The 15,353-nt window shown below is 27.1% G+C and overlaps 1 protein-coding gene across 1 annotated transcript; it reads right to left on the reverse strand.

Moving 5' to 3' along the window:
- Positions 1 to 11,413: 11,413 nt before the first annotated feature.
- Positions 11,414 to 14,850, reverse strand: LOC114163882 (uncharacterized). Its single transcript, XM_028048255.2, has 9 exons — positions 14,505 to 14,850; positions 14,202 to 14,398; positions 13,375 to 13,556; positions 13,006 to 13,290; positions 12,864 to 12,922; positions 12,716 to 12,752; positions 12,534 to 12,605; positions 12,056 to 12,380; positions 11,414 to 11,962 (listed from the first exon to the last, which is right to left on the reverse strand). The coding sequence occupies exons 1-9, from the start codon at positions 14,623 to 14,625 to the stop codon at positions 11,618 to 11,620; spliced, it is 1,623 nt and encodes a 540-aa protein (XP_027904056.2). The 5' UTR covers positions 14,626 to 14,850; the 3' UTR covers positions 11,414 to 11,617.
- Positions 14,851 to 15,353: the final 503 nt, after the last annotated feature.

Below are 15,353 nucleotides of genomic sequence, written 5' to 3' on the forward strand. Positions count from 1 at the left end.
TCCTGAGGCTTTCTTAATTTGGTTTAAGAGATAAAAGAAGAAGGGCCTTGCATGCATGGGATGAATCTAGAGTGTTTATATAGAAAAACTTTTCAATTTGGTGCAATTTTTTAATGGAAATTTCTTAAATGGGTGGATTTTATAAATATTATCAATGACTAAGTAATAATATGATGAGTAATCTATATTGTAGTAAAGAAGGAAAATGCTATAGGATATTATCATATTTAAGAATGTTTTTTCACCATAAATTTCAAAGAATTGATATGAAAGAGTTCATCTAATTCAACAATTGGATCTTTAGTATTACATTTAAAAATATATGAAGAAGTAAATATGTTTTGTTTTCACCTTCATCGATTATATTCTCTTTTTATATTTTTTAAAAAAATGAATTTATTATTTTATTTTTCATCATATACCTATTAAAAAAAGAATTTAAGACTAAAAAGTATTTATCAAAATCTAATCGAAAATTAAGAGACAAAATTACTAAAATAAAAATTTATGATAATTAAATCACAACTAAAAAATGGTAATGAAAAAAAAAATATATATATATATATTACATAATTTTTCTTTTTATATTTATCAAAAAATATACAAAAAAACTCATGAGATAAAAAAAATACTAACTATTAAACTAATATTTCACTATAAAGATAATAACGAATCAACACTTAGCCAATGATAACCACGAATCAACCAACTATTGTTGATTAAGGTATGATTGGACCATGATTAGGCTAGCAAAAAAGTAAAAGTTCATAACAACTATTATAAACAAAGGTCTATGGTTGGACATACACATGCATTACAACACTTAATACCCTTCAGATCAGTCATCTACTGACTTTAGCATCGGAGTACCTTCTACAGATACAATCCAAGCGATTTTGGATGAATGGGAGACCTTGAAGACCGAATGGACAAGAGAAAGGAGTGATGCAAGACAAGCTATCTTAGAGTTGTAGATAATCACTAGCTCATACCGAAATAGTGTGAAAAATAAAAAGTGAAAAATACATGGAAAGTGAAGTCGTTTATTTGAAGTAAGATACAGTAAAAAAAGAGAATGGAAAGTTTAAATGATTGTTTGATTATAAAGAAGATAAAAGAAAGAAAAGAGGGAATTTATTCTACATGATTATCATACTTTTGTATTTCAATTTTATTTGTTTTTATTTTAAAGGTTAAAAAACTTTTTTTGTCTCAATTTTCGTCAAGTTTTTTTAAATAAGTCCTAATTTTGATTTTGTGTTCAAATAGGTTCCAATTTTCGTCAATTTTGTTCAATTGAGTCATTTTTTGCTAACACCGTTTAAATCACTAACGGTCATGAACAATGACTGCCACGTGTCCCTTCGTGGTTTTTTTGAATTTTTTTGAATTTTTTGAATTTTTTTAAAATTTTTTAATTTTTTTCAAATGTACACGTGTCAACCCAGTAGCGTGCCACGTGTCACTTCATGGTTTTTTTGAGTTTTTTTTTCATTTTTTTTGAATTTTTAAAATTTTTTTTAAATGTCCACGTATTAACCCAGTAGTGTGCAATGTGTCAAAGTCAATAGTCTATGTTCAATTTGGTCCCTATATTTGTTATTTTTGTTTAATTTAGTCCCAATTTTTGTTTAAAATTAACCAATTTTGTCCCTATCAAAGATGTGACCAAATTTAATTTTTATATCAAAGTTATAATGATATGAATTTTAATATATTATATAAAAATATTTAATAAAAAATGTGAATTTTTATATAAAAATTAAATTTGGTTTTAATTTGGATAGGGACCAAATTGGTTAATGTTAACAAAAAATGGAACCTAATTGAACAAAAATAACAAATATTAGGACCAAATTGAATATAGAACATTGACTTTGACACGTGGCACACTATTGGGTTGACACGTGGACATTTATAAAAATTTAAAAAAAATTCAAAAAAAAATTCTAAAAACCACGAAGTGGCATGTGTACATTTGAAAAAAATTTAAAAACAAATTAAAAACAAATAAAAGAATTCAAAAAAATCACTAAGTGACACGTGGCAGTCATTGTTCATGGTCGTTATCGATTTAAACGGTGTTAACAAAAAAAGACCCAATTGAACAAAATTAACGAAAATTAAGACCTATTTGAACACAAAACCAAAATTAAGACTTATTTGAAAAAATAGGACCAAAAAGGTACTTTAACCTATTTAAAAAAAGTAAGACTGGTGTGTTTATGTTTATGTGCCTGAGTGATAAAACTGAAGTGTATGTATATACATGCATAATTGATTCTTATAAGTCTGTCATGGGTCGGTCCCGCCCATTTTTTTTTAAATTAGTATATATTATATTTATAAAAATTAAATTAGATAGATTTTTATTTCTTTTATAGAAAACATAAAATTAAATACAATAAAAAAAATAATTATTAAGATATTTTTATGTTCTATCGTTATTTTTTGAGTTTCTCATATGTACATCCTCATCTTTAATTGAAGAAGTTGAGTATTTCTCATACGCATATCCACACTCGTCAATGCGAGGTTTCTCCGTCCAAAGGGAGACCGATTCGAGCAGAGATTATTTATCATATCTATGTACTGTGTTTTCTTATAACTATTTTTTAAGTGTAACTTGATTCTCATAGATTTTTCTTTTAATAACTACGTCTTATAACTATTTTTAAGTGTGACTTGATTTTCATAGATTTTTCTTTTAATAACTATGTCTCTCAATTTTTAAATTTTGATAAATTATTTTTTATTTTTTAAATTTTTTAAATAAATATATTGATGAAAAATAAAAGAATAGATTATTTTAAAAAAAAAATGATAAAAGGATCCAATCAAAGTATAATATTAAGGATCTAATGGTTGAATTAAAATAATTTCTTAAAATTCAAAGAATTACATAGATGAGACATTTCATATTAACTCTTTGAAATACATATAAATTGTGAATAGATTATTTTAGCTCAACCAACACTTATGTTCAAGATGGCAAGATCTGCAATTGAATACATGTATAATTTATTATCAACATGGTTGTGATACAATGATAAAACAATGACTACATAATTAATTATAATTTATGCATAAAATTGTCACATATCTCACATAATTTATCATGCATTCTATTATAGTTCTTTTACATTAATACGTGCTAATTATATGTATAAGTAATAATAAAATTAATATCACTAAAAAATATTAATGATACATTAAACTAATAATACATTGAAATTAATAAATATACTACTATAATATTAAAGTAAGTTTTTTATCAACAAACAAAAGGATATAGAACATATGATGCAATAAATATACCAGAAAAAAAAAACACGGTACAGGAATCAGAAATAGGTTACATCTGGATGCAAACCTATTAAGAAAAATAATAATATAAAAAGGTACCGAAATTGCACATGCATTTATTATTTGAGGGTATTTTCTATTAAAACACTTTGTTAACTCCCCTGAATTCCACAATAAATTCTTAAAACATCATCAAATTATTATTGTTTATTTAGTAGTAGTAAATATACCCGTAACTTCCGAATAATATATATTACCAATTATTGAAATTATATTAAAAAATATAAAATTGTTGTCTTAGTTGAAATATTTTTCAACATGAATTGAAGAAACTGAATTTGGACTCGGCTTTGACTAGATTAAAATCCCAACGTATAGAGTAATTGTTATGTTTTTTATTTAATTTAACAATTATCACGTGTTTATTAAATTCAAAATTACACATAATAATTACTGAACATCATACATGTATTTAATTATTTTAATTAATAAAGCTAAATTATGATTTTAAATTTGTTATCATATTAAAAAAAATATATAAATACTTTTATATCAAACCACTATTTAACTTTTTAATTCTAGAAATATATACTTGATTATTTATTTCTTGTGATCACATTATCATTTATTTTACTCACATTTTTATCTTTTCTTCTTTATATAATGTTATATATTTTTAAAGAGAGAGGCTAAGTTATCATCTACCTTTTATAACTTTTTTTGTTAAAATTAAATGGAAGTAACGAAACTGAGATTTTATTTATATCTATACGAAGTAGAGTGACAAACTTTAAGTTTGAAATTACATTTGATACTTTTTAATGTATCATTTCAGCTTTCGAAAAAGCGTATTGCTTTAGCATTTCCTAATTGAATAATTTTATTAAAATAAATGGAATGATCGACTTAAGAAAAATAAAATAAAATAGTCGTTTTGAAAGAAGTATGTGCCGACGAAGCGTGCTAAAGTGAAGTTGCATGCAACGGAAAGGGAGTGAGTGAGTGAGAAATGCTGACGTTCTTTATTCTTTACACCACATGCCAACTTTTCCTTTATAAACACTATTAAATTATTTTGGAAAATCATATAATCACAACCATTTTCTTATAAGTTATCTTATTATAACATAAAACTTTATTTAATTTTTTTTATTTTAATTTCCACTTTGGCAGAAAAGGAGAAAAGGCGGGTGTGATACATTGCATTTAGGTGACTTGTGTTTGCGATGTTGTTATTACATAGGAAAGTTATAAACTTTGCATTTATTAAATTTTTGAACATTCAAAAGGTCTTGTTTGCCTTATTCAATGGGTTGATTGACACTATATTTAACCTCAATAATGTTTTAGAATGTTTTTTGTTCATTTTTTTTTTTGCCTAATTCATCATATTAAGCCTTACTATTGTGAACAAACTTCAACATGGGTATGCAATTAGTACTTTAGATAACATTTATTTATTTGAGTGTACATATCTCTTTTCTGTTTTGCCTAAAATCTTTAATTAATTGTGAACACAAAACATATAACTTGGGTACACACTTATTTGATTGTCAGTAATCACATCATTATGACAATCACATAACTCTGACAGTTGATTTATAATCTCTTTTTTTTTTATGTAATTTGAATTAAAACAATTCATAACTTAACATAATTTCACTTAAAGACAAAGTAAGTCTCACATCTTACTTATTATGTAAACAAATTAATATGATCCATGACATTGTTTTCTTAACATAGCTTCCAGATATGAAAAACATATAATCTAGGTATGCACTCATTTGGCTTTCAGTAATCACATAACTCTGACCGTTTGATTTATAATTTTTTTTTCCTGTAATTTGAATTAAACCAGTTCATAACTTGTAATTTCACTTTAAAAAGTTGACAAAGTAAGTCTCACATTTTACTCTTTATGTGAGCAGATTAATATGATCTATGACATTGTTTTCTTAATAAAACTTTCAGATGTGAAAAAAATATAATTTGGATATGCACTTATTTGGTTTTCAATAATCACATAACTCTTACTGTTAATTTATAACTTTTTTTATGTAATTTAAATTAAAATAGTTCTTAACTTAAGGTAATTTCACTTAAAAAACTATGCCTCACATTCTACTCATTAATACGTACGTACACATAATAGTGACCAACTACAAATAATAATCAATTTAGAGACCAATTATAATTTTTCATTCATAATAATGACTATTTTATTAACCAATAATATTTTATTTTGTAAATTGGTAACTATATTGGTCACTGATTAACAACTCTTAGTCACTAAACTTTGGTTACTAATAAAGCATTTTCTTGTAGTGATATTACCAACATTAGGATTTTTTTTTTTTTTTTTGTGGTATAATATCATTTGCGCCAACAACTTTTTGATATGATTTTAAAACGTGAACAAAAATTATCATTTTAATTACTATTTTAGCACTACTGATACTTGGAAGTATAAATGCAAATGTTAGAGAACTTTCATGCATCAAGCATTGTATCATACCTATAATAGAATGTTGGATATTAATGATTGTATCATCAACATTTAACTATTGTTAAACCTTGATCTAATTATCCATTATTAAATCTTGTTTGTAAGACCTTTGTAATGAAATTATGATATGATATGACAAATATTAAATAGTTATTTTCATTATGTCTCACGAAGTCTAATATATCATTTGAAAAAAATCGCACAAAAATAAGTATGTAATAAAAATTGAAAGGAAAAAGGAAAAAGTATTGTACGTTTCGTTAAATGTGATAAATCTTTTGAACAAAATCGTAGAAAGAAAAAATATGTAATTAAAATTATAAATGAGAAAAGTAAAACATTGAATGTTTCGTGAAATAGATATATCTTTCAAATCAAATCACACAAACAAAAGATATTTAAGAAGCTAAAACATTTGAATAAGAAAAAGAGTTAAATGTTATATGAATCATGAAGTGACTATATACTTTGAATAAAACAACACAGAAAAAATATGTAATTAAAATTGTAAAGGAAAAAAAACATTATAGGTTTCGTAAGATACGACATATCTTTTGAATAAAACTAATTTTCTTATTTATAGTTACTACATATTAACGACAAAAATAATGATTTGAAAGAAGTGTTTGTGAGCAAAATTGTAGAAGGAATTAGTCAGATTGGTACACTAATAACCAGTCAGATTATTAGTAGATGCATAAGTGACGTGATGAGAACAAGTTTTACCACTTTAGTAATCACAACTTTCGTGACTCTAACGACTAAGTATGTAGGTAAGAAACAAGGAGATAATAAAAAATTCACCCAGTCACAACAAAATCATAAATACAAATTATTAATAATAATTATATTATCTACTGTAGGATTTTTTTTGCGTGGTATAATACCATTTATGCCAACCACTTTCTTATACAATTTTAAACCTAGATCAACAGTTATTGTTTAAATTACCACATTAGCACTACTGATATATTGAAGAATAAAAGCAAAGGTTAGAAAATTGTCATGCATCAAGCATTGTATCATACTTCTAATAGGTTGTTAGATCAATGATAGTATCAACAACATCTAACTGAATAGTGAATTTTAACTATTGTTAAACTTTTGCCTAATTATTTGTTGTTTGATCTTACATTTGTAAAAACTTTAAGATGAAACTATGATACAATAACAAATATTAAATAGTTATTTTTATCATGTCTCATGAAGTGTAATATATCATTTGAATAAAATCGTACAAAGAAAAAACATATAATTAAAATTGTAAAGAAAAAAAAAGTAAAATATTGTACTCTTTGTTAATCTATATATCTTTTGAACAAAATTGCACAAACAAAAAATATGTAATTAAAATTTTAAATGAAAAAAGTAAAACATTGAATATTTCATGAAAGGCGAAATATCTTTCAAATAAAACCGCACAAACAAAAGATATTCGATAAGTTAATGCGTTTGAGTAAAAAAAATGTAACATTATATGTCTTATGCAGTGTAATGTTTCATCTGAACAAAGTCTCACAAAGAAAAAATATGTAATTAAAATTGTAAATGAAAAAAATTATTGTACATTTCGTAAGATGTGATATATCTTTTGGGTGATTTAATACCATTTGTACCAACCACTTTCTTATATGATTTCAAACATAGAACAAAAGTTATTGTTCTAATTACCACTTTAGTGTTGTTGATACTTCAAACTATAGAAGCATATGTTAGATGATTGTATTGTTATGCATCAAACATTGTATCATACTTTTAATAGGATGTTAGATATCAATAATAGTATCAGCAATATTTAACTGGATGTTAATTCTTGTTAAACCTTGACCTAATTATTCGTTGTTAGAAGATAATAAAGAAATCACTTAACTACAATAAAATCATATATATATATATATATATATAACTTATTAATAATAACTATATTATCAACTGTAGGATTTTTTTTTTTTATAATAACATTTACATCAACCACTTTCTTATATGATCTTAAACCTAAAATAACAATTACTGTTGTAATTACCACAACTTTAGCATTGTTGATACCTGGAAGTATATAAGCAAAGGTTAGATAACCGTCATGCCTCAAACATTGTATCCTACTTCTAATAGGATGCTGAATATCAAATATCAATGATAGTATCAACAATTTAACTAGATTTTAACTATTGTTGAACCTTGACCTAATTATCCGTTGTTAGAGATTATGTTTTTAAGACCTTTGTGATGAAATTATGATACAATAATAAATATTGAATAGTTACTTTTATTATGTCTCGTGAAGTGTATGTGTATGTATCATATCATTTGAACAAAATCACACAAAAAAAAATATATAATTAAAATTGTAAAAATAAAAAAGTAAAATATTGTACATTTCGTTAAATGTAATATATATTTTGAAAAAAAAATGTAATTAAAATTTTAAATAAAAAAAAAGTAAAACATTGAATGTTTCATAAATGACAAATGTCAAACAAAACCATACAAATAAAAAGTATACAATAAGTTAAAACATTTGAGTAAAAAATAATTTAGTCATCATAAATATCAGGAAGTGTAATATATTCTTTGAACAAAACCGTACAAAAAAAATATATGTAATTGAAATTGTAAAAGAAAAATAAAATAAAATACTATACATAAGATAAATAACAATAATAATAATATAAATAAAAGATATAAATAATAATAATACAAATAATAAAAATGACAACCTACGTTCCTACATGTTGCATTATATATTAAGATGTAAAGATAAATAAAAATAAAAAATAAAAGTAATTGAAATATGATAAGATTCAAACACAATTTTGGTAGTAAATCTTTTAAAAAAATTAAATTCAAATGAAAAAGAAAATTTTAAAAAATTGAGTTAAAACTTATTAAAATACAATGCTTATTTTTTATTATAATCGAAGTTGAAATAAAAAACATAAATGACTAATTTAGTTCTCAAATTAATTATTTATAGAAGGAAAATTGTATTTAGTTTTTAATCATGTAAAACTTAGGTTGATTCTTGATATTACTGTCATTAATAATATAAAAGTACCTAATTTACTATTAAATTTATTATATTAAAATAGTTTTTATAAGTCTAAGTGGTTGATCATTGTAATCACATTAAAGATGACGTTTTGAGGGAGTTGTTGAAGATGATGATGTCAAAGTCTTAAGTAAAGATTAGGTATGGTAATGAGATGAGATGAGTTTCATTATTTTATATTTATTTTTAGAATAAAAATTCATCTTTATTCACTTTTCCAAACTTAATAGATATCAAATTTTTGTTTCATTCTCATTTTTATCGACGGGTAACGAGTATATACTCATACTCATATTCATACCCTCTTTCTTACTATTTCAATCTCAATCAATTAAGTTTTATAAAATAATAAAAAATTAAGGTAAAAAAATAATATTATCAAATATTCAATTTGAAACGGGGAGTTGTTTCTTTAATATCAAATATTTAGAAAGAAATTATAACTATATACCTTTCAAATTAGAATATCAAATAAAATTTCATGAGAATCAAAACATTTATTAAACATGCAAACATTAATGAAACCTAATTGGTAAAATTTAAAATATGTTTAAAAAAATATAAAAGAAAAATAAATACTCAAATTAAAAAATATTTTAAATATTTTTTTATTTCAATTTTTTAAATTCTAATGAAATCTCTTTTTTTATACACTAATAAAAGTTATAATACATCACTTTATCAAAATCACACAAAGAACAAAGATTAAACTAATAATAATAAAATTTTAACAAAAATATATCATTTTTTGAACTTCAATATATGTTGGATGGTGATAAAAAATATTCATGATAGTTACATTAAATTGTTATAATATAGTAAATAAAATTTATTTATACAAATAGTGATAAAATTACATGTATAATAATAAGTTAAAAAATAAAAAAATATATATGAAAATATTAAAATAGTAATTTACATGATAAAAATAAACGACAAATAAAAATATTAAAAAAATGATCAAATGTGTGTTTTAGAAGAAAAAAAAGTGAGAGATGAAATTGTACAAAGAAAAATAAATGTTTAGTTAAGGGTATGATAAGATGAAAAGTACCTTTAGAGATCTAAGAAAAATTTTCAAATATCAACCTAATTGATTTTTGACAAATAATAAAAATTGTTTTAGCGAAATAAAAACAGTTTTTCAAATGAAACAAAATTAATAGCAATAGAATAGAGAAGAAAAGTTTTTTATATTACCTACAAAATGGAAAGTTTATACTATTGGACACTTAAATTGAAAAGTGTTAAATATTCTCATATAAAAGTAAAATACACAATAAATAAAAATACTAAAAAATAGTAAAAATATTCAAATATAAAACATACAAAATATTAATTAAATTACATAATTAAATAAAAGTTCTAATAAATTTTATGACAGACAGATCAATTAGAAGAAATAAAAGGTAAAAAGTGTGTAATATTTATATATATAAACACTTAACACTAATATTTCATGATGGAGATCTCAATGGAGTTTGATGAATGGAATTGGATTTGAAAAAGTCGAGTCGTGGTGTTTAATTAGTTTGAGTATTCATAATGAACTTTTGTCGATATTTGTAAGGGAACGTAGCAATTAAAAAAAAAAGTAGTTTTTTATTGGCTTCCTCAAGGAGCCCAAAACACGCATATCTATATTCTATTTAGGAGTTAGGAAGTTAAATCTTGAATATTCCTGTTATCTAATGAAGAATTATAAATAAATTGTTACGTGAAATTTTGAAACATTCCTGTTTGTGTATAGATACTTCCTTAGCAAAGAAGTAGTTTATTTTAAAGAAAATGATATTTTAATTCATTTTTTTATTCAGTTTTAATCTATTACTTTAGTTATTATTAAATAATTTTTTTTATTTTTTTAGTGATGTGATGATCTATTAAAATGATGGGTTAAAATTAAGTTAAAGTATGATTGTACTTATTTAAATCCTTATTTTGAAGTTTATATTTGATATTGAAAAAAGAGAATATGTATTATTTCAACACTGAATACTTAAGGAAGCTATTATGTAACATTATTTTAACAAAACAAAAGTAAGAAGAAATGAGGTGTTAAGAATCAATATTTAATTATTCTGAAACAAGGAAGAAGACACGGTGTGTATGGAATCACGTCAGCTGTCTAATCATGTCCAAACCCGCCGACAAAAATAAGTGGATACTTGTAACATCATACAACCCTTTACATATTTATTTTATCTTACTCTATTTCTATTCTAAAATTTGTTTTATAATTTATTCTTACAACTTATATATAAGCTCTTGAAATTTCCTTGATGTTCATTAGTGGAAAAGAATATGAGAAATAGAGTAAATATCAAGATTGTTTAGTTAAAAAAAAAGTAGAAAGACTAGAAAACGAAAGTCAGAATTAATGAAAAATTAGTTAACATAACCCATTTCTTAATGTTACATCCCAAGAGATGACCCATTGACAACCTTATTCATATTTAATAATTTTCTTCATGATTAAGATATTATCACTATTATCATTATTACACTGAAAAAAAAATAATATTGGCATCGTTTATTTAGAAATAAAAAAATTGATAGCAAAACACACTGTTACTTTATGATCCATATAAAGTACTTTCACACATCTCTACCACTGAAGTATAGGTAAATTGTGAGTTGAATTCAATAACTCTACATTCATCACATGAAAGAACAGACTCAACTGCAAATGCAATGATCTATAACTCAAATGTACACAAGAACGATGATGTTCCTAATGGTGAAGTCCAACACATTTAGCCGTCAATGAACTGTTTTGTATAAACACGGTGCCGCCGCTCCCTGGCATAGATGACCCAGAAGATCAAAGACAGCATCACAGCGGCAGATACCAAAACCAATCCAATATAAATCAATTCACTGTTTGTCTGCAGGCCAGGACAGTGATCGTTGCTGATGTCTGTGAATGTTTTCCGCACGAAAGTGCAGTCTTGCAGATCCACCAAAAATGGAGCATAGTGATACAAACCGTAGCTTATGTTCACTGCAGCTTCCATTTGCCCGTAAATCGTCGGCGTCATCCGACCAGGCGTCTCGCAAATGCCTGACGAAGATACCTCACATGTGTAGTTCTTCCACACCTGTTTCAGACAACATTTCATCATTACCAATTTTCTATCAGGAATGTTCTGAAAAACATCATCTTATAAATGCATGTGTAGTAGAATCATTACCTCTGCGGCATTGTCCAACGGAACCTCACCGGGTGCACACGAGCGATTAGTGAGGTCAGCATTAAAAGGATTACAAAGAGGAGGCATCAAGGGGCCTGATTGGTTGTAGTACAAGGGTGCAGCAGCAGGTGGGAAATTCCTGTTTGTGACATTGGAAACAACGTTGTCAACTAATTTAACAAGCTGATGAGTCACTTCCCTGGTCCGTGTCAAGGTTTCCTGGGCAGTCGCATTATCTACGCATGGAAGAATTTCATCCAGGGCTGTCTGTGCAGTGGGGTTCTGCACCCACTCATCCATGGCAACACATGTATCTGCAACCGCACTGGTGCAAATATGCAATAAAATAGCCTTTTGTTATGTATGTGCAACACAAGTGAAGTGATTGTAGCAGAAAATGGATTTCTTCAAATGAGTTGATTAACAGAAGAAAACTAAAAATTTCAATATAAAATTCTAGAAAATAGAAGAGACTTACTTGTGAAGAAAGAGAAATATACCACAAAGTATAAATGTGCCAGCAACAAGAATCCAACCAATGAGGATCAAGCTGCAGTCATTACAAGAACATGTGGTGATTTGATGGGACAAACCATTAAGAATTAAAATGTCCAGAAGTGAAAAAAAGATGTAGAAAAATGCTCAAGTAGTTTAACTTACAAGTACACAAGACCTTGCAGCCCAAATATTGATAATACTGCAGAAAGTTGTGACCGCAAAAACAATCACATGAGACGACAAAAAAATATACATAGAGACAGACAGTAAAAACAGAAACAGGTATTAAAACAGGATAAGAGAAACGTACAGAATCCAACAAATGCAATAAAGAGCATAACAGCAGCAAGAATAACCAGAGCCAGTCTCCTACAGCACATAATATATAATTGTTAGAAAAAAAAAGGACATTTTTAAGCCTGAAATCAAGATTTCCAAGTGTACTAACTAACATTGCATCTATGACATCTCTAATTGTCTCTGAATTATCTTTAGTCTTGCTGGAAAGTTGTACAGCAGAAGAATTAATCTTAGTCTTAATATCGTCAATCTCCTTCTGAACATCAGCAGGCAAAAAAACGGCATCAACTCCAATCTTCTTAGCTGCATCAAGATAATCTGACACGTTCCTGAGGTTTTCTGCGGTGAAGTCTGCCTGACTCACCACATATTCCAGAGTGTTTATGGTGCTCCCGTGAAACTTCCCCTGAGCAGTGTACAGAAGGACACATCCAACTCTAACACAACCAAGCACACACATTTAGAGAACCTTAAAAGTCATATGAATCAAAGATAGCATACTATGTGGGAAAGAGAGATACATTGCTGCAACGGTGAAGAGGATGAGCAAGATCAAGGATAAAGCATAGGCCAAACGTGAATAACCATAAGGCTCTCTTGGACAACAGCAGTAACACAAACAGATTATGGATAAACTGAGCCCAAAAATCACAAACCAGGCCGCAGCAACAACAAAGAAGGGAGCCGCAGTGAAAACAACTGACTGCACCAAAAGCCAGAGAGTCAGCCAAACATTATTACTGGTTTAAAAGCAGACAAAACATTACAGCATCGAAATCTTGGGCTACCATATGTAAGAAACGATAGAAGTACAATAATTTGAGTCGCTCCTAACTTGAATTTAATTAAATTTTATACAAGTTCTGTTGTCTGGTTCCTCAAAAAACTGAAATACATAAATTGATTTTAATAGCTTAAAAGAGAAACTCAATTGTCTTCTCTTTTCTTCTAGCTGGGAAATTTACCCAGAACTTGGAACCAAAAAAACTAATAAAAATTGGAAACAAATGGCAAGCACCAAGTTAGAAGCACAATTTAAAATTACGAAAAAGAATGGTCATGCGTGATCATAGAAGGTTAGGTGGGAACTGAAAATGAGTCACTCTCAACATAAACACTGATTTTTTTATAAAAGTTCTCTCATCCCACTTCTCAAAAAACTGAAATGCATAAATTGAGTTTAGCTTATACGAAATAAATTGTTTTATCTTCTTATTTTCAAGCTAAATTTACCCAAATATTCAAACCGAACTAGCAAATAAAAGACACCGATAAAAAGCATGATTTTTAGAAGACAAAGAAAAAAAGTCATGGGTAGTGGTTATTGAAAGGTTAGGTAGGAACTGACAGCAATGTAGTGGCGATTGCTGATATTCCAACCACCGGTGTAACGGTTAAGGTTGTCCAAAGGGTCCTTCCTCGTAGTTCTTCTCTGAGCCAATATCAGAGACGTGTTGCTCGGAGCATCTTCAGCCATCGATCTCCTCGGTTTCCACGGTAGCACCTTCCGGAACTCTCCCCCGCCACCACCGACCTCAACTCCATCTGAAAAACACCCAGAAAACAAAAACACGAACAAAGCACACCCATTTCAGAAAAATCAAAACTTCGAAACGGACACGGGAAAATAAAAAAAGAAAAAGAAAAAAACCTGGATAACGCAGGGAATGGAAATCAGAGGTTTTAACGGCGGCGGAGAGAGAGAAGAATGATAAAGGTAGGAGAAGGGTGAGAAGGAGGAGAAGTGAAGGGTGTGGTGTGAAGCATGGCATAATGGTTTAGTGGGTTTTGGTTAGATTAGTGGTTTTCTTTTTTTTTCTTTTTCTTCTTGCGGTTTCCCCAGAGCTTCTTCTTCTGGTTCTGGAGAGAGACACAGAGAAAGAGTGTGGGAGGGAGAAGAAGAAGAAGAGAGAGAGACAGCGTTGTTGGTGTGTGAGATGTGAAGAAGTGTTTTGATGATAGTTTATTTTGAGGTGAGATCTTCGGCATTTCGCGTCTTCGGAAACAGACACTTCATATTTGTACTTGTAGGCCCTTTCTTCTCTTTTTTGTGTAGCCTTTGTTTGCACCTGTGTGAAATTGTGTTTACTTCAAAATCGCCTGACCAAAATACCCTCGCCTTTTGTTTCTTTTTTCCTTCTCATTCCTCCAATGACGTTTTTGTCCTCCTCTACTTTCAAAACAATTAATTCCTTTTTTTGTTTTATTCTTTTTTTTAATATGGTTTATTCATTTATGAAATGCTCAATTAAATTCTTTAATTTTAAGATCACACCCTTGTGTTGTTGTGACTATCTATTTCAGTGCCGATATAAGTCTCTTCCTTTTTTTAATTTTGATCGTGTCTTCTGTTGAAATTTATCCGTTAGTCAATTTGGTTGTAAATATAAATACTATTTTATAAATTAATGGTTAATAATTGTATTAACGGATGAAAAAGGGATACATTATTATATTTGAAAAAATTTAAATTGATTTTTTTTTCATTAGTCATGAAATT

Source organism: Vigna unguiculata, chromosome 9 (assembly GCF_037176805.1).
Source record: "Vigna unguiculata cultivar grain cowpea cultivar isolate G323 ecotype 2 chromosome 9, ASM3717680v1, whole genome shotgun sequence".
NCBI classification, from domain to species: Eukaryota; Viridiplantae; Streptophyta; class Magnoliopsida; order Fabales; family Fabaceae; genus Vigna; species Vigna unguiculata.